General features: G+C 37.9%; 2 protein-coding genes across 2 annotated transcripts; one reads left to right on the top strand and one right to left on the bottom strand.

Moving 5' to 3' along the window:
• Nucleotides 1-935: 935 nt before the first annotated feature.
• Nucleotides 936-4,828, bottom strand: LOC143591321 (protein KINESIN LIGHT CHAIN-RELATED 1-like). The gene is made up of 3 exons (XM_077071560.1): nucleotides 4,153-4,828; nucleotides 2,292-3,200; nucleotides 936-1,205 (listed from the first exon to the last, which is right to left on the bottom strand). Exons 1-3 carry the CDS (start codon nucleotides 4,782-4,784, stop codon nucleotides 968-970), a joined length of 1,779 nt encoding a protein of 592 aa, XP_076927675.1. The 5' UTR covers nucleotides 4,785-4,828; the 3' UTR covers nucleotides 936-967.
• Nucleotides 4,829-16,395: 11,567 nt separating this feature from the next.
• LOC143591320 (luminal-binding protein 4-like) lies at nucleotides 16,396-20,309 on the top strand. The gene is made up of 7 exons (XM_077071559.1): nucleotides 16,396-16,552; nucleotides 17,900-18,167; nucleotides 18,242-18,456; nucleotides 18,536-18,778; nucleotides 18,857-19,336; nucleotides 19,411-19,648; nucleotides 19,729-20,309. Exons 1-7 carry the CDS (start codon nucleotides 16,513-16,515, stop codon nucleotides 20,222-20,224), a joined length of 1,980 nt encoding a protein of 659 aa, XP_076927674.1. The 5' UTR covers nucleotides 16,396-16,512; the 3' UTR covers nucleotides 20,225-20,309.
• The last annotated feature ends 342 nt before the right edge of the window (nucleotides 20,310-20,651 follow it).

Genomic DNA, 20,651 nt, shown 5'->3' with positions numbered 1-20,651 from the left:
GCCACCACATGATGCCTGATTAACCTTCCGCCACTTTTAACGTTATTTTCACGAGATTAGTAAAATAACGTCAAAATTAGTGCACTTTTACTTTTGCCCACCCGAGGGTTCACACATATATACATTATATGCGCGCACCGCAAGCAGGGCGTATTTGCTGTATATTGCCATAAAGGTAAATGAACCAAAGCCAGTTAGCCAGGCAACTAATATGTGTTTGTTAGTCGTCATATTCACAAATTAAAGTACAATTTAGACTTACTATTTTTTGTACCAAGTCTTTGTTCAATGTAATTTGTATAATAACATGAAAGATGTAATATCACGTCTGCCAACTTCTTTGCCTTATCATCTTTGTCTTAAATTGGTATAAAATTTAATATTTTTTCCATATTTGGCAATTGACACTTATCTATACAAAGTCACTCATCAAGACTAAAACTATCTTCATTTAATTTTGTCACTTATTTGTGACATTTGATGCTTATCAGAATGATTTAAACACTTGATGATTAATGTTTATTAGTTATCATATTTTTGACGTTTTAGTTTATTGAGTGATTCTTTCGTCTCTCGTGCAAGAAATGCTTTGGCCAGACGTTAGTAGCGATTCCAAACGACTATAGCGATATACAAGATCGATAGTGAAGAAAGCTTTATAATTAGTTTAATATAATATCATCTAGATGTTTGCATTATAAGATCTAGGCTTTTCTACAACTTGATGCATGTAGACTTATTCAGATAATGACTACTTGACTGATAATATCACATTAGTAACAAGTCATGGCAATCACAAATAAAATAAAAATAATATATATTCATTCCATACAACAAATGAAAAAACAAACTCAAAGCCTTAGTAAGCAAGAACAAATGAGAAGGCTTTCAATCAAATAAAAGAACACTACACACATAATAATAAAACCATTTCTACATATGATTGGTGAGTAAATATTTTGTTTTATTAGTTTCTAAAACCAAATGCAGACCATTTCTTTGATGAAGTCTCTTTCTTTGTCCTCTTTGAATTTGGATCAATAAGATTCTCAAGTGATTTCGCTTTCTTGTTTCTTGATCTTCCTGCTTCTTTCAAAAGCTCCGCCAGCCTTTTCTTCTCATCGTCAAAATCCGGGTTTGCTGTTCCCAGTTTTTCTTCTCTTAATTTTAGAACATATTCCAAAATCTCGATCGCGTCTTCCACTCTGCGTAAAAATGATACGATTAATATTTATTATTTGGTGGCAATTTACGATGCGATCACATGATACAAAAACAATCAAGTTTTAGGTTGGCATATCTTATACCCGCTTAAAACACGGGTTGAGTTCAGCTGATCTGTTTAACTGAATGGTAGTGTTCGTGTTGACTTATTTTACCCATTTAGATAAACAGGTTGAGCTGCCAACCTGTCTAGCTACACGGGTCGACCCACTAACCCATGTTTTTACAACTCACCAACCCGAATAATAAGTTTAGAACTTGATTATTACCCGCCAACCCGATTGACACGTTTAGATAAATGAATTAAGTGGGTCGTCTTTGGGTTGATCCGTTTAATTAGATGGTTTGTGTTCAAGCTGAACTGTTTAACCGATTTAGTTAAACGGGTCAACCCGCCAACCAATTTAGTTAATCATGTCGACCCACTAACCCGTTTATGGTCCCTTTAACTCACTTTTACAACTCACTGAACCGAATAAACACATTTACAACTTGATTATTACCCGTCAGGCCGTCAACCAGCTTGACACTTTAAGACAAATGGTAAAGGGGTCGTCTATAAACAGGTCGACCCACTAACACGTTTACCTATCAACCCATTTGATACACTTAGGTAAATGGGTTAGATGGGACTGTGTTCAGGTTGGGATCGAGTTGCTTAACTCGTTTAGTTATACAGGTCAACCTGTTTAGTTGAATAGGTCCACCCACTACCGTTTAATTCACTTTTTCTACAACTTGCCAACCCAAATAACACGTTTACAACTTGATTATTGCCCATGAACCCATTTGACACATTAAGATAAATGGATTAAACACACCGTGTTTGAGTTACACTATATTTAGAGTGTGCGGGTTAGGGTTGTAAATAAATGGCTTAAACGGATCATAAACAGGTTAGTGGCCTAGTGAGTCATTTATGACCCGTTTAACCAATCTTTTTGCAATTTACCAACCCGAATAAACACGTTTACAGCTTGATTTTCGACACAAATAAAATTATGGTTCGCGTTCAGGTTGAACAATTCAGCCGCCACGATTGACACCCCAAATGATAACTTATTTACCTCCCAAGAGCATCATATGTAGCTGCAAGATTACTGTAAACTCCAAGTGTATCTTGATGACACGGACCACACTCCTGTTCCAGAATCTCCCTTGCTTCCTCAAACAACTCAGCAGCCTCGTCTATCTTAAACAGCTGGACACAAGCTAACCCCATCTGGTTCAAAACCACACCGAAAAATGCTGATTTTCTTTCACCACTAGCCCTAAGTTTACCAATAGCACTTTCAAAAGCCCCTCTTGCTTCTTCATATCTTCCCACCATATAAAACATCACACCCATACGCGCTTCCACACCCGCGATCGTACTCTGCTGACCTGGCTTATCCTCCAACAGCTTCATCGACTTCTGTAACAACCTTAATGCTTCCTCAGGTTCGTTAAAAGATTCATAAATTGCTGATATTTCTGTCATGCCACTAGCAATATCTTCTGGTGTGGTTCCAGGGACCGGTTTCGCGTATATTCTAAGGGCGTTTTCGCAATACGACCGTGACTCGCGTAGCTTCCCGGTTTTGTAGTACAGGTCAGCGAGGCGCACGAAAACCGAGGCGACTGCCGGGTGGTTATCGCCTTTTGAGGCTTTGAAAACAGTGAGTGCTTTTTGGTAAGAGAAAACGGCTTCATCAAAACGCGAGAGTGATAAGTAAATGTTGCCGATGCTGAGATCGATTGCAGCTACCTCGTTATCTTGACCGTTGGCAATCATTGCCATGCTAGCGAGTACAAGGTGTTCTAAGGCTGATTCATAATCGCCTTTTGCCTCACATATTAAAGCCATTAATCGTCTATCGGCTGCTTCTTCAAGTGATGCAGGTGGACTGTGGACCCTGTGGATTTCTAGGGTTCTTTTGCATAAAGTATCTGCTTCATCAAATTGCATTGCTTGCACATGAGCCTCAGCTAAGTATCTACAGAAATGAAAAGCCATTATTAATAAACAAGATATAAGATTTTTCATTCTGTAAAGTAATCCCTATGGAATGTTTGAATTGTATTACTAGATCAAAAGCAAGTTGATAAATAATAAACAAGCCAAGCCCGGGCTCGTTAAGGCTCGAGCTTGGCTCGTTTTAACTTGAAGAGGTCCCAAGCTTGTTAAGGCTCGGGTTCCAGCTCGTTTATTATATGAGCCTCAACAAAAGCTGTAGCTCGGTTCGTTTTAACTTAAGAGGTCCCAAGCTCGTTAAGACTTGGGCTCCAGCTCATTTATTAAATGAGCCTCAACAAAAGCTTGAGCTCGGCTCGTTTTAACTTAAGAGGTCCCGAGCTTGTTAAGGCCCGGGCTCCATCTCGTTTATTAAATGAGCCTTTACAAAAGCTGGAGCTCGTTTAAGCCTGGCACAATTCAAATTTGTAACTAGCCGGCCTCAAGTAGCTCACGAGCGCCTCAGCTCATTTTAACTTAAGAGGTCCCAAACTTGTTAAGGCCCAGGCTCGAGCTCGTTCATTAATTGACCCTCAACATAAGCTCGAGCTCGTCTCGTTTTAACTTAAGAGGTCCTGAGCTAGTTGAGGCTCCAGCTCAAGCTCATCTATTAAATGATTCTTTACAAAAGCTTGAGCTCAGGATCGATTCTAAACTTTAACAATCCGATCTCGAGTAGTTCACGAGCAGCTCGGCTTGTTTTAGCTTAAGAGGTCCCAAGCTCATTTAAGCTCGGTTCAATATAAGTTTTTAACAAGCCAATCTCGAGTAACCTCACGAGCGGATCATTAACTCTCAAACTCAAGCTCATTCATCAAACGAGCCCCAATTAAAACCCGACCTCATTTAATCTCAACTCAATTCAAATTTTTAACAAGCCTCGACTCGTTTACACAATTAATTACAAAACAACCGATCCGGACCGACAAATTCACCTGCAAGTCTCAGCAACTCTAGGATCCGTATCCCCCAATGCCTCCATCTGAATCTTCAACCCTTCCTTATAACACTCAATCGACCGATCAAGCTGCCCAAGCATCGAATGCGTATCACCTAGCTGCATATACCCCGAAAACGCCGCAAGCGCGTGATCGGCACCTCTCTCCACCTCAGGCACCTTGATCGCCCTATCCAACACCGGAATCGCCTCATCAAACCTCCCTAGACTGCAATATATCGCCGCCACAACGTGCAGACACATCGCCAGATCCAGACTCGGTTCGCCTTCAACCGCACACCGTTCGAACGACTTCGACGCGCGCAGCGCGTAGTCCAGCGCCTTCGTCGGGCCGTCACCTGACGCGATTGTGTCACGCGCGAGTTTTAGTAAGAACGGACCGAGATCTGGATTGTCGAGTGAGGATTCGTCGAGGAGGAGTAGGTTTGTTTTTTCCGGTGATTTTTTCTTGCCGGAGCTACGGTCCGGTGAGGGTTTGGCGCGTGAGGAGGATGGAGATGGTGACGGTGGACGGCGTTGCGCCGGTGATGAACGGATCTGGTGGTTGGTGGTGGTGTCGTCGGGTACGGTGATACGTGGTGGTGTTTTGACGGAGACTAAGCCAGGCATGACGGCGATAGATGACGGAAAACGTTAAGGATATTTAGATCTTAAAGTTACAGAGTGTAAGAAGAATAATAATAATAATAAATTGTTGTTGTGTTTAAAGTCTCAGAAGAGATGGTGAATGGCGTGAGTGTTACTTGGTAGCTGTGTGTGTATGAAACGAACTAACTACAAAATCGGTGGAGTGGGACCCACACAGCTCAAATAAAGTGGTTGGGCCCACAGTGGGATGAGATGGCAAAGCACAACCTGTTTTGTTTGGATTGGGTTGGGTGTGGGTTACCAACTCACCATACATTGGTTTGAATTGGAAATCAGGTTTGGTTATTAGTTATAATTATAATAATAATAATAATCAATTAATTGGATTTTGTTTACAAAATTCCAACTGGAACAAACTAACATGTGTGGGGTTTTGGATTTTAAATTAAAAGTGAAACGTTGGGTTTTGTTTAATCAAATTAATAACCTAAAATTTTATTGATTAAAGAAAAGGGAAAATTCCCATAATAGCCCATTTATAGAATGTGTTTCCAAGATTATCCCCACTAATTCAAGTTTCCAACTTTGTCCCTTTGGTATCTCGTTGTCAACGAAATGATAGCGTACACCGACGATGCGTTACTGAAACAAATAGGATAACGACACGTGGCCGGAATCTGTGTTGACGACGCGTTATGTTGCTGACGTAGGGTAGCGACGATGCGTTAGCTGATAACGCATCGCTGCTACCCTATGTTAGCAACATTAACGCATCGTCAACCCTATGTTATGTTAACGCATCGTCGGTGTTCGCTAACATGTCGCCGGCGACGAGATACGTTTATGTTGCTAACATAGGGTAGCAGCGATGCGTTATCAGCTAACGCATCGTGGAACCCCTGCTTTAAACATTAATGCATCGCTGCTACCCTATGTTAGCAACATAACGCATTGTCAACCCTATGTTATGTTAACACATCGTCGGTGTACGCTAACATGTCGCCGGCGACGAGATACTAAAGGGATAAAATTGGAAACTTGAATTTAGGGGGACAAACTTATAAACACATTCTCTAAATGGGCTATTATGGGAATTTTCCCTAAAGAAAAATTTAAAATTAAAAACCGAATCGATTAATCGAACATATGTTGTTTTTTTAAAGATGTTATGACTGGAAATAAAACACTAAAACAATCTACCATTGACAGTGATAAAGATTATGAAGATAATAAATATTAGGTCTAAACTTTGAAGATGAATAAAATATTTAATGAATATTCAGGACAAACTTTTAGTGTTTTTTATTAAGAAATTTGTTGAATTTTAAACTCTACTAATCAAACAACTTTGTATTTGTTTGGTTTCACATAATACGTGCGTATTTTTGTATTTTGAATTCAATATATACGAGGTACTTTATTTTTTTGAATTCTTTTTTTTTAATGTCTACTCACAATACAAAAAAAACAAAAATAAACAAATAACCAAAAACCGATCGATTGGTATTCTAAAATAACCGATAGCTTCGATTACAGTTTAGGTTTCACCCAATAACCAAATCGAACCGTACTCATCCCTATTTGAGACATACCATACAAACACAATCTCGGACAACCCCAAGGATTATAGAATGTTTTTCTTAATATGGTCTAGAACCAAACTAGTTTGACCACTTGGACAAAGTGCATTAAATTTACATTTATGTATGCTACTTTGGTACCTAATGTGATTATGAAACATAATATTGTCATGTAACTCTACATAAATATCAAAGTAGTAATATAGAAAAATATCCTATATATGATTGTCCACATACGTAAGAAATATCTTATTAAAAAATCCGCCTCTTGTAAAAATATAAATAAAAAAAAAACTCTATTTGTACGAGCGTCTTGTTACGAGTACATTTATAAGTTATAACTTTGGTTTTGTGATTCAACATTTTTTATACCCTAACTATCAAGGTGAGATACGCTACTTTGAATGACATCTTAACCAAATGATAGATATTTTATAAATAGCATCATATAAGACGAACTTATAAACTCAATAGATCATAAAATTTAATAGTGTAAGTTTGTAAAGTTGAATGTGATGTTATCGAAACAAACTGTTGGATAAGTGACAAAATACTATAGGGCCACAAAATTGAACAAATATTTTTATTTAATATAGGCAAAAGCATTGTAATCCTAGGTTCATACCTTTGACTACAATACATTGAAGAGTGGGATAATAGAAAATACAACATTAACTTCCTATTTAAAATGTGAGTAACCCGATTACAGCTAAGCGTGAGCCTCTAGAAACAAATATCGGTTGGTTTTCGGTTTATAAGAAAACCTTTCGGAATATTTGACTCTTTACGGAAACTCAATGTAAGCATATTCAAGTGAACTCTATTACGATACCGAAAGGAGTTTACATTTAACTTTAGTAGATGAAAACTTATTGGCATTTTGTAGTTTAATAATATTTCATTTGTATTACTGAAATGTAATTTATCTTTAAAAACAACAATCTTTTTTGGGGTAAAGTTAAAATATCAAGTGAGACAAAAATGACTATTGTGAGAAGGATTTGTAACCACACAAAAAACCCCTTAAAAGTAATTTTTTTAAAAAAAGTCATAATTCAAAATATAAATAAAAAACGCAAAAAGTTTTTAAAAACTAAAATGTTTCCGCCATCAATTCCGTTAAAAAAATAGTAAATTGATGAAAAGACACAATGCCGGGATCAAAGACACAATGAAAAATAATGAAAAAAAACAATTATAGCTAAAAAAGACACATTATATCACAAAATATAGCACAATGTTGAGTAATATAACACAATATAAAAAAAACAATGTCAAGGAAAAAAGACACAATCAATGATGAAAGTAAATACAAACACAATGATAAATAAAAAGACTCAATGATCTTTTTCACTCACCATTGTGTATTTTTTTAGAACGAGAAAGACGGTGAAAACATTTTGTGTTTTTACTTAGGTATTTTTATTAAATTTTGAGTTATGATTTTTGTATTAATTTTTTAAAAAATTTTAATGTGACTATAAATTATTCTTATCTTTTTATTTTTGTTTTCTTTATAATAGCTTGAGCCTTTTCTTTTTTTTGCCATAATCTCATTTTCATTTAATAATTAACGAGTCTTAATTGTGTAAACCACTAAGTAATATACTTGTTGGATCTTATTTATCCCGGTAAAGATTAAGACATGGGTTTAAGTGGACAATGATATCGGTGATCGCGGTTTTTGCGATTTTCTGAGCTTCAAATTAATCTATATGTTTTAGACACTGTATTTTCCAATTCTGATTCCACCGCATTAGACTTTTTCAGGGACAAAAAAAGAGTAAGTGTGGGGATATTAGATATAATGCTAAATATATATATTTCCCTTGTATATTTTATTTAATATTTAAATTAGTTTTTGTTCGTTTTTAGTTAAGATTTGTATACTACTAACATTATTATGTTTTGTAGGTTCCGGGAGTTGATCGTGATCGAAAAGAGCGAAAAACGAGCCAAAACGAGAAGCCGGAACGTGTCAAGAAGGAACCGGAAGGAGAACCGGTCAGACCAGGCCGGTTTGACCGGCCCCTTACTCCCATGCGCCGCGTCGTGCGGCGCCTAAACTCGTTATTTCCAGACATTTTTTGTTTATTGTTCAGTTTTGGGCCCTGTTTCAGTATATAAACAACCCTAACCTTAACCTGAACAATACCCTACAGCCACCAGACAAATTTGGAGATTACTAGAGCTATTATTCGAGATTCTTGGCGGTTTTGAAGGCAAGAGCATACGGCGAAGAGATATACGTTCAAGAGTGAAGATTATGGGTTTTATCACCTTCGATTTTCCGTTCTTTATTATTTCACCATGTTTTTTTATTTAATTACTTTGTTTGATTTTGATTACATGATGCTAGGCTAAACTTTATAAACTACCTAGGTCATGATGAACCTTTGTTTGGTTTTATTTTGATTGGGATTCTTTTCGTTATGGATTTTTATGTTTTATGTAAATTGTTGAGTTTGATGAAATTGATGCATATGATTACTTGATTTTATTTTCTTAGGTTTATTGTTTCACATTACCCTTGTTGATTATTTCATAGGATAGGGTTTTGTTAGGTCATTTACTGTATGTTCTTGATTAGTTTGTGATAATTTTATTACATGATTTAGATTAAATGAATCTTAAGAAAGGTTTAATTTCTGGACCTTGTCTCTTTCATGCTTGTTAGTTTTCGTTGATTTATATCATTGTTGATTTATCTTAAAAAAAGGGGATACAGTTACAACAGAGAGGCAGGTAAGCGGGCAACAAGCTGCGTCGCCACCCCTTTTTGAATGGCAAAGCCGATCCTACTGAAAACATAGTTATCGTTCTTCGGCGTTGTTGAGTTACTGTGCACGACCCGCTGAACTCTTTTTAAAAACGTAGAAGCATCGTGAGCGAGAGACCCAAATGTATTAAAAGCAAAAGGGATGAAGGCATGTTGATTCTCAGCACACCCCTTCTCATGCTTAGTAATTTTTCATGCTTCTGCCTTTAGCACCGCCTGCTTAGCAACAAACCCAATGTTCCTAAACCCGACAAGAGGGGACACCCCAGTAAGGCCTACACAGGCATGCTCCCCCCCCCCCCCCCCCGCCCATCCAAATACAAGAATGTCCGTTGGTCGGAGAGTGGACCTTCCTTCACGCGGATCCGACAAGAAATTCACAGGAGCCTCTTTTTTTGCCGAGATTCCCTCCCGTTTTAACCCATCAACATGGGGATCATTAAACGATATTTAAGAATGACTCGGTAATCCACTGCTGACATGTGCTGGCCTAACCCTTCGAATGGGGGTGACCATCAAAAAGGCTTGAGCATGAGGAGCATGAGGAGCCTGAAGACATTCTAATACCGCTCTCTGCCGAGAGGACAGTCCAAACTTTTCTCCCAAATTTTGGACGGTTTTACTATAAAGGGCACTCGCCAAAGCATTTTGGGCTTTAGGGGGCGGTGTCCTTATTAGCGAATATAGTTGTGCAAACAATCCATCGCACAAAATCGGAATCTAACCCATCAACACCACAATCACGCAAAATGTGGTCCTGTAACTTCCAAGATTGTGTTCTCGAGGCTATGAAAGCATCGGTGGAAACATCATCAGCTGAATATAACCCTAAACCACCAAAATGGATAGGAAGAGAGGCCAGTCTCCATTGAAAATCACCAAAAACAGGCCCTCGCATACCACAATATCCTCAATCACCGCTCGAAGCCCTTTGTAAAAAACAGAGACGGCTTCTTTAACAAACATAGGCTGACATGTTCGGAGTCCGAACAACAACTTAGCCACCCCCATACATGAGCGAAGCAAGAGAAACTCACATTGAGGGTCATGCAGGCGAGAAAGACATCTCATTAGTTCCACTGCTCTGGAAGCTCTAGTAATGGCCAAACAACTGATAAACTCAGTGTCCCGACTAACCGCTCCTACAAGGGGTTTTACCCCTAACTCCGGCCTCCCAATAACAATAGGAAATAAACCTATTTTTCCTTTATCCCATTGCACGACGCCAAAATACTTCGGTCTTATTCGGTTTATGATTGAATTCGATAAGATCATAGAAACAATAAAACTAATTAAATGAATAAAAGTGAGCTGCTAGCCTAGAAAGTTGTAAGGTGATAGGTTGTTAATAGATCTTTGTTGATCAGGATTACTAGATTTAGTTCTTTGTAAGGAGTTCGTCTAGGTTTGATTGTCAGTTTAGTCTATTAAGTCAACTGAGTCTGCTTAGCTATCTTTGATTTCTGCGTTGTAAGGTAGGATTTCACCGTAAAGATACTTAAACATAAACAATTAAACAACCGTAAGTAAGTTTAATACTTAAAACTGGTGTGTCTTAAAACTTGTTAGAAACTCACAGGTGTCTTCTTGAAGGGTCAAGGGTCCTGTTCGGATTTTCTTTCGAGGGTTTATCTTACGATCCCAGTTCCATAACTTAATTTCCCTAGTTAATAGATAGCCATAACTTAGGGGACTCCAGCCTAGGTAGTTATTTTCTTCATCTGAATTAATCTAAGTAACTTATTTGTTTATTCATATTTTAATTAATTAGGGTTTTAAATTTATTAATATAATAATCATTTAGGGTTAAGTAATCATTATGGTTTATTATTATTTAATTAATTAGGGTTTAATTTTAGTTTAAAAACCTCTCTTAAACAATATTAATAAATAGTCGTGTTACATAGTTACGCAATTTAAAGAGTCTCGTGGGTTCGATATCCAGACTTGCTTAGCTGTACTAGAGCTGACCGGTACACTTACCGGTTAGTAGTTTAAGAGTCTAGAGTATTACATAGTGTCTAGATTAGCATATTTTAATTACTAAATTGTTTGACTACTTTTAGCACATAAGTGGTGTCTAGGCCAGAGTCTATTGAAGCTTGGCTTAGACTTTTGATATTACCCCGTTGCATATTACAAGTTGTCAAGCCTTCCAGCCGACAGGAGCGTAGGTCATGGAATAGGAAATCCTTACAATGTCATTCTATTCGGCAGGCCCCAGCAACTTGGGGTGATGGAAGCGGATGCGTTGATATTATCCAATCGCTCTTTAACCAACCGATGGATATGGGCTCAAGAGCCGACGAGGCCTCCTTCGGGGTTGATCTTTCAAGAGAGGGCCTCAATGCTAAGCGTCCCATCTTGCCCCCGCTCACTTTTCCTGGGGCCTTACTCTCGAATGCCTCTTTGGTTGTGGACGTTGAAAGTGTTTTAGGGTGTATTAAATCTTTTCCTGAAGGGACTTCTTATGGGAGAAATGGGCTTAGGTCCCAACATATTTTGAATGCCCTATGTGGGGAGGATCCACGCTTTTCGTGGGGTTGATTAAAGCTATCACTGAGTTGGTTAACTTGTGGTTAGGGGGAGATGCCCTGTTTCTTTGGCGGAGTTTGTGGCTTCTGCCCCCATAACGCCACTGCTTAAGCTCGACAATGGGATTAGGCCTATTTTCGTTGGCGCGATATAGAGAAGGCTTGTATCCAAAGTGGCTATGAGGAATGTTGGAAAAGAGATGACAAAATACCTTTGTGACAAAATACCTTTGCTTACTGTAAATTTTTCTATTGCCTTCAACTTGGTGGATAGGACCACACACCTACAGGAGATTCGTGCCAGATGCCCATCTATTTCCCTACGGGTTAATTTTCTTTACGGGCAACCGGCTAGGCTATTTGTAGGGAATGATTTTACCCAGTCAATTACCGGGGTTCAGCAAGGTGATCCTTTAGGACCCTTCTCTTCGCATTAGCCTTACACCCCCTCATTCATCGAGTACGGGATGATTGTAAGTTACCTTTCCATGCATGGTACTTAGATGATGGCACGATTATAGGAGATGCCATTGAAGTGACTAAAGCCTTGGACATTATTAGATCTGAGGGGCCAAGTTTGAAGCTTGAGCTTAATATTAAAAAGACCGGAGTATTTTGGCCGTCGTGCAATGGGGTAAAGGCAAAAGTAGGTTTATTTCCTATCGGCATCGGGAGACCGGGGTTAGGGGTAAAACTCCTTGGAGGAGCGTTTAGTCAGGACGCTGAGTTTATCAGTAGTTTGGCCATTACTAGAGTTTCAAGAGCAATGGAAATAATGAGATGTCTTAATCGCCTGCGTGACCCTCAATGTGAGCCTCTCTTGTTTCGCTCATGTATGGGGGTGGCTAAGTTGTCGTTTGGACTCCGAAGATATCAGCCTATGTTTGTTAAAGAAGTTGTCTCTGTTTTTGACAAATGGCTTCGAGCGGCGATTGAGGATATTTTGTTATGTGGGGGTCTGTTTTTTGGTGATTTTCAATGGAGACTGTCGTCTCTCCTTATCCATTTTGGTAGCTTAAGGTTATATTCAACTGAGGATGTCTCCGCCTATGATTTCGTAGCCTCGATAACACAATATTGGAAGTTACAGGACCACATTCTGTGTGATTGTGGCGTTGATGGGTTAGATTCCTATTTTGGGTGTGCGATGGATTCGTTGCACAACTCTATTCCTGATCTTGATCTTGGCAGGTTCGCTAATAAGGACACCGCCCCCCTAAATCCCAAAATGCTTTGGCAAGTGCCCTTTATAATTAAGTCGTCCTAAGTCTGGGAGCAAAGTTTGGGTTGTTCTCTTGTCAAAATGCAGTATTAGAATGTCTTCAGGCTCCTCATGCTCAAGACTTTTTGACTGTCACCCCCATCGAAGTGTTAGGTCAACACATGTCAGCAGCGGAGTACCGAGCCATTCTTAAATATCGTTTAATGATCCCCATGTTCCCAGTTGATGAGCCATGTCCGGTCTACCGTAAAGTTTGTTTAGACAATTTTAGTGAACACGCAATTAATTGCAAAGAACTCCTGGGGTTAAAATATAGACATAATTTGTTCAGGGATATCCTTTGTGATGTGTTAAAACGGGCGGGAATCTCGGCAAAAAAGAGGCTCATGTGAATTTCTTGTCGGATCCGCATGAAGGAATGTCTACTCTCCGACTAGCGGAAATTCTTGTGTTTGAATGGGCGGGGGGAAGCATGCTTGTGTGGACCTTACAGGGGTGTCCTCTCTTGTCGGGCTTAGGGACACCGGGTTTGTTGCTAGGCAGGCGGTGCTAAAGGCAGAAGCAGAAAAAATTGCTAAGCACGAGAAGGTGTGTGTTGAGAATCAACATGCCTTCATTCCTTTTGCTTTTGATACATTTGGGTCTCTTGTCTCCGATGCTGCTACGTATTTTAAATAGAGTTCAGCGGGTCGTGCACCATAACTCAACGACACCAAATAAGGATAACTTTGTTTTCAGTATGATCGGTTTTGCCATTCAAAAGGAGGTGGCGGCACAGCTTATTGTCCGCTTACCTGCATCTCTATTGTAATTGGATTTTTTTTAGTTAAACCACTAATATCCACTCTCTCTAAAAAAATAAAAATAATAAGTTTAACTTAATGATATTGAAAAAACCGTAGAAAAACTAATTCCTCTTCAATGAGTTTAGATGAATCCATATTTTTAAACATTTTCCCTGTTCTTTTTCTTGAGTCCAAATATCCTGTCTTCAATTACTTTATGCGTCTTTGCTACTTCCGCCTTATATATAATTTTTTTGGAGTTATCCTATGATCAGGGGAGGCTCGGAGAGTGTGCGAGCCTCATCATCGGCTGGGGCACATAAGTTTCGGGGGGTCGCAAACTTTTTTATACATATTACATATATATGTTTTTTGTATTAAAAATAAAGTTATTTGCAATGGTTTATGAGATAATTACATGCTTAAAATTAATGGTTTATACTTATAATAAATCAGTCGATAAAAGTTTTATCCATGTATATTAGCAAATAAAAATTTTTCGAAAACCTGATATGATTTAGAAAATTGATATGAATGAAATTAAATGACCATGCACACATCCAGATTTATGCCAATCTTACCTAAAGATATTGTATGAATCAGCGAATCACCATAAAAAGCCACCAAATGTTGCAGAACACAATAACCTAAGTCCTAAATCCCCCAATTTCAGCCAAACCCTACGCTTTGATTCAATTAACAACAGAAGAAAAAATAAACAACGAAGAAAGCGAAAGGGAAAAGAAAAGGAAATACTGAGAAAAAAGGGCTCACGACGATGACGTTAACGCCCACAGTTGAACAGGAAGAGGAGTTATGAGGGTAGGCGTTTGGCTAACGAAAGGAAAGGAAAGCGGTGGTGGGTAAAAGAAACTAACGTGGGTGTCAGTGCATTAAAAACTTGTACAACTTGCTGAAAGAATGGGACATTGATGAATAGTGAAATTCAAGAGTGAATGAAATTATGCTTTTTAATATATATATATATATATATATATATATATATATAATAGATCTAGTATTCCAAAAGCCAAACTCGAAAGGACCAAACCATAATGCCAATTGTCAAATATGACAAGCGACCCAATTTTCTAACCCACGAAGGCTGGGCTGGGCTGGGCTGGATCAATAAAAACAAGGAAGACAGCATGGAGAAACGGACCCATAAAAATCCATCCTTGCATCCAACATGTTGTAACTAGTAACATATTTAATTTTAACACATACATGGGGTAAATTTAAAATGTCTTGGTCATTGTAAAATATCCATTCTGTAACATGGATTGTTAACAAATGTAATTAGGTTTGTAACATGACTTAGTAAAAAAAAGCATAGAACCATAACCCTCTTTGTTTTCTTCTTAAACACACAAACTCCTATTGTTTATTTTCCTTCTTTAACTAGATACTCCACCAGTCCACCTATTCTTCTTAGTCAAAATTACTGCAGCTACACGGCGATCACTTGTTTACGAAGGATGTTGCACTGTCGTTTGTTAAACAAGAACATTGCTCGCTTCAATTCCATCCAAAAGAGGTCTACATTTCTTAACCGAAAATAAACTGATGAGAGTCATGAGATCTTGAACTTTAAAAAACAATTATACAATAACTGATGAGAGTCGTGATAACTTGAGTTTTGCAATTCCTAAATACGAAAAAATATAAGGTTTAATTTGTCTTTTTCATAACATAATAAATTTGTCTTTTCAATAGAAAAGCAATTTTTTTTTACTTGAAGACAAGTTTGGAGATCTAAACATCCCTCATTGCATATCGAACAAATAACAAAATAGGTTAGGGCTAAATTAGGGCAAATATGATTTTGGGTGTAAATAACATAGGACTTTGACAAGTTGCAAGTGATCAAAAAATTGGATTTTAGCAGTATATTCGAGGCCTCAATTGGAATAAAGCGAGATCTACCGTTCTTTGAGACTTAGGCACTGTATCTCAATGAATGCATAAAGTGTTTACGTAACTGATAGTGCGACATTCTTTGTTCATGGATGCTTCGAAATCTAGAGACTCGCTGTGACCTAATTCTTTGACACGCGCTAGATTTATAATGTCCCGCGTTCATTGTTCATGGACACGCGCTTACTGAAAATGGAATGAGTCCGCGATGCTAGCAAAATGGGGCCAAAGTAAATGCTTTACTTGATTTTATAGAAAGTCAGAAAAGATAACCGGTCAACTGCAGAACGTTGTTAATTTTATAAAAATATATTAATTGGTTTATGTTTTTATGTTTTAGAACTTGATTATTGGAGCTATAAATGTTAATATAGCGTGTTATTATTTATAGAAAAAAAACATTAAGTTGCAACTTTCATTTTTTAACTTTCAAAACACATGATAAGATTATTAAACAAATAATAATAACTTTCCATAGTTTTTCTTTAACTCTTTAGATTTTTATACCATATTTATAAACTTTGTGTAATTAATTGGTAGTAAATAAAAATATAATTCTTACCAAAATAATAAAAAAAATTACACAAAACGGACACAAATCACAAATAACAAATTCATAAACCTTGACGTAACGAGAACCAATGAGAACACACCACGTCAAACCACACGAGATCCATTGTTATTGGCTAGAACACCTGGTGTCCAAACCTGATTGGTCCACGTCACCATTGATGACACGCACTGAAGATCCGAACAAAGCCCACTCGCTGTATATAAAACCCCCCCTCCTCACGCGCTCTTACATATACATATACATATAGATATATATTATTAAACCAACACAGTCTAGTCTCCAATTGAATTAACAGAAACCATACCATTTCATTTGTTCATTTCACTACACATTTGATTTGACTGTTGACGAAGAAGCCATGGGCCGGTCCGGCGTCGCGTTAGCGATCATATTAATCGGTAATTACGTTCACTACACCTTTGTTTATGAAGTTTGTGTATAGATCTGAGCTAATTTAGTGTAGATCTGGTATATGTTTAGCTTATTATTATATTTGAATTTGTTTGAGATCTGAGAACCCTAGGGTTCTGTTTTGTGTTTGTTAATTGTTAGTAGTAGTGTTACTGATCTGATTAATTAACGTCGATCTGTTAATATAATATATCTGTTTGATTTTAGCTGGTGAGTTTTATACGTTCGATTTGATATGTTGTTGTAGTAGTAAAATTAGGTGTGTTTTTTATTATGCTCTCACTAGGTTAAGTTTTGGAATTAAGATATGTTTGGTGATGATGTCGATATGATTTTACACATGTAGTTGATAATTAATAGTGAAATGATAAGAGATTATTGTATATGGCGGTCGATATTGAAATGAGGAAACATAGATCATAATTAGATTGAGGGGTGTGCAGCTAGATTGAGGGGTGTGCAACGTGCATGGTTTGGTTTGGTTAGGTTATTAGCCTCAACCAAAATAAGTAATCGTTTACTGTTAATCGGTTCAGTTAAATGTTAATAAACAGAATGAAAGTTGGGCTAAAATTTTACTTAGAAATTCAGGAAATGAAGGTTTAAATTCATGATACACACACACACACATGAAATGAAGGTGTAAGTATATGAAATAATGAAATGGTGGTATGTGTAAAACATGGAATACATGAAATGGAGGTATAAAAGCTAGAAATGTATGAAAGTGTGAATGGTTTGGTTACTGAGGGTATAAAAAATAACCGATAACCGACTTTCAGTTAATTGGTTAATTTCGGTTTGGTTTGGTTTGGTTTGGTTTTCAGTTTGGTTATTGCTCGCCCTTATTTAAACTAGTTTCTCTAGACGTTACGTGTAACTGAATCAATAACCGAATGAATAATCACCTTTTTTGCTATGTATCAGATGACTAATGGTTTTTTAACATTTTAATTGTGGTTACTTGCTACTTATTTAGTCTTTTATCTGCCATCAACATGTCTTACTTTCAAGCTCTATATACATCTGATGTTGTTCCATTAATGGTTTCTTTAATCATTGCTCATTCGGTTATTTTGAAGGATTAATTGGTACGTGTAACTGAATCAATATTTACTTTTTTTGCTATGTATCAGATGGCTAATGGCTTTTTAACATTTTGATTGTGGTTACTTGCTACTTATTTAGTCTTTCATCTGTCAGCAGCATGTCTTACTTTCTAGCTCTATTATACATCTGATGTTGTTCCATTAATAGTTTCTTTAATCATTGCTCATTAGGTTATTTTGAAGGATTAATTGGTTCTAATATGCGAAACAATAACGCGTTTACAGGTTGTCTATCTGCATTCTCCATAGCAAAAGAAGAGGCTACCAAGTTAGGAACAGTTATTGGGATAGATCTTGGTACTACTTATTCTTGTGTTGGTGTTTACAAAAATGGACACGTCGAAATCATAGCCAACGACCAAGGGAACCGTATCACTCCATCATGGGTGGCTTTCACCGACTCCGAGAGGTTGATTGGTGAGGCAGCAAAGAATCAGGCAGCTGTAAACGCCGAAAGGACAATCTTTGATGTTAAGAGACTTATCGGAAGAAAGTATGTACTTTCAGTTTTATTTTTTTGTAGTTAACTGTATTGAACTATTGACCAATGTAACATTTGTATATCAGGTTTGAGGATAAAGAAGTCCAGAGGGACATGAAACTTGTTCCTTACAAGATTGTGAACAAAGATGGAAAGCCTTATATTCAAGTCAAACTTAAAGATGGTGAAACTAAGGTTTTCAGTCCTGAAGAAATCAGTGCCATGATTCTAACCAAGATGAAGGAGACTGCTGAAGCATTCCTTGGAAAGAAAATAAAGGATGCAGTTGTCACAGTTCCTGGTAAATAACTAAACAAAGTTACAAATATATTTGAGCCTTTTACCCTTGAAAACTGATGTTTTTTATATTCGTTGTGCAGCATACTTTAACGATGCACAGAGACAAGCTACTAAGGATGCTGGTGTGATTTCTGGCTTAAACGTTGCTAGAATCATCAACGAACCCACAGCGGCTGCAATTGCATACGGTCTTGACAAGAAAGGCGGTGAGAAGAACATTCTAGTGTTTGATCTTGGTGGTGGTACGTTTGATGTCAGTATCTTGACCATTGATAATGGTGTTTTTGAGGTTCTATCCACTAATGGAGACACCCATCTCGGAGGTGAGCGGTTTACTATTAAAAATTTAAAAACTTTTTTGGCATTCTTTATTGTGTGTTAAACTTATGTTGTCTTTCCAGGTGAGGACTTTGACCAAAGGATCATGGAATACTTCATCAAGTTAATCAAGAAGAAGCACGGAAAGGACATCAGCAAGGACAACCGAGCTCTTGGAAAGCTTAGGAGGGAAGCTGAACGTGCCAAGCGGGCATTGAGTAGCCAGCATCAAGTCCGTGTTGAGATTGAATCACTCTTTGACGGTGTTGACTTTTCTGAGCCATTGACCCGAGCCCGATTTGAGGAGTTGAACAATGACTTGTTTAGAAAGACCATGGGACCCGTTAAGAAAGCCATGGAAGATGCTGGACTCGAGAAACGCCAAATTGACGAAATTGTCCTTGTTGGTGGAAGTACCAGAATCCCAAAGGTCCAACAACTTCTAGAAGATTACTTCGATGGCAAGGAACCAAATAAGGGTGTTAACCCTGATGAAGCTGTTGCTTTTGGTGCTGCGGTTCAAGGTGGTATTTTGAGTGGTGAAGGTGGTGATGAGACCAAAGGTAAACATAAACTCTTTACTTATAATTATTTATTATTTTTAATAGATGTTTATATAATTTATATTATGATGCAGATATTCTACTTTTGGATGTGGCACCACTAACCCTTGGTATTGAAACTGTGGGAGGAGTGATGACCAAATTGATCCCGAGAAACACGGTTATCCCAACTAAAAAATCACAAGTGTTCACCACATACCAAGATCAACAAACCGTTGTCTCGATCCAGGTTTTTGAAGGTGAAAGGAGTCTTACAAAGGATTGCAGACTGCTTGGAAAGTTTGATCTCTCTGGCATCCCACCGGCTCCAAGGTTAGTTAGTTAGTCACTCGGTCAGTTATTCAGTTAGTTAGTTAATTAGTTGGTTAACATCGTGCTTATTGTTGAAACAGGGGAACCCCACAAATTGAAGTGACATTTGAAGTAGACGCTAACGGTATCCTAAACGTGAAGGCCGAGGACAAGGGAACCGGAAAGGCGGAAAAGATCACAATCACAAACGAGAAGGGTCGATTGAGTCAAGAAGAGATCGAGCGGATGGTTCGTGAAGCTGAGGAGTTCGCAGAGGAAGATAAGAAGGTGAAGGAAAAGATTGATGCACGTAACGCCCTCGAGACATACGTGTACAACATGAAGAACCAAGTCAGTGACAAGGATAAACTGGCTGACAAATTGGAAGCTGACGAGAAAGAAAAGATTGAGACCGCAACGAAGGAGGCTCTTGAATGGCTGGATGATAATCAGTCGGCTGAGAAAGAGGAGTATGATGAGAAGCTTAAAGAGGTGGAGGCTGTTTGCAACCCGATTATAACGGCTGTTTATCAGAGGACGGGTGGCCCTGCCCCGGAGGCTGGAGGTGACGATGATGAAGACCATGATGAGCTTTAGATTTTTAACTTTTTTTTTTTGTTATTTTAATTAGAGAGATTGGAAAACTTTTTGGCCAGTATGACAGAATCATGTATTACGCTACCTGCTTCTTTTGCCTGCTTTAAATTTCTCTTTACTAAAGAATGAAATTTGAGTTTCAGTAAAAAATTAGTTTATGTTTCTTATGGCATCTAAATATGGAATTGTATCGGGATGGGATCATGATTTTGGCCGGTACTGATAGGAGTCGTATGGGAATGACACATGATTTTGGTCGTTACCGACAGGGGTGGACGGGGTTCATGTTTTTATCGTACCAATAGGGATGGATGGTGTCCCTTTGAGATCTCTTTACAAAATTTCACCTGGAACGACAAACAGATCACGATCAGGATGAAATTTTGTGAAAGAGTTCAGGATGGATGAGAACCCGGTCCCATTAATC

This window comes from Bidens hawaiensis, unplaced genomic scaffold (genome assembly GCF_021521415.1).
Source record: "Bidens hawaiensis isolate Kalapana, Puna unplaced genomic scaffold, B.hawaiensis_p1.1 tig00039577_1, whole genome shotgun sequence".
NCBI lineage: Eukaryota > Viridiplantae > Streptophyta > Magnoliopsida > Asterales > Asteraceae > Bidens > Bidens hawaiensis.
The sequence above is the reverse complement of the archived record's forward strand: the minus strand, read 5'-3'. Positions and strand labels throughout refer to the sequence as shown.

Bases quoted from the DNA above. Each gene is read 5' to 3' on its own strand.
- LOC143591320 (XM_077071559.1), top strand. From the start codon at position 16,513: ATGGGCCGGTCCGGCGTCGCGTTAGCGATCATATTAATCG. The intron at 16,553-17,899 runs GTAATTACGTTC...ACGCGTTTACAG, and splicing joins GTTAGCGATCATATTAATCG to GTTGTCTATCTGCATTCTCC. The intron at 19,337-19,410 runs GTAAACATAAAC...ATTATGATGCAG, and splicing joins AGGTGGTGATGAGACCAAAG to ATATTCTACTTTTGGATGTG.
- LOC143591321 (XM_077071560.1), bottom strand. From the start codon at position 4,784: ATGCCTGGCTTAGTCTCCGTCAAAACACCACCACGTATCACCGTACCC. The intron at 3,201-4,152 runs GTGAATTTGTCG...TCATTTCTGTAG, and splicing joins AGAGTTGCTGAGACTTGCAG to ATACTTAGCTGAGGCTCATG. The intron at 1,206-2,291 runs GTAAATAAGTTA...ATTTTTACGCAG, and splicing joins ACATATGATGCTCTTGGGAG to AGTGGAAGACGCGATCGAGA.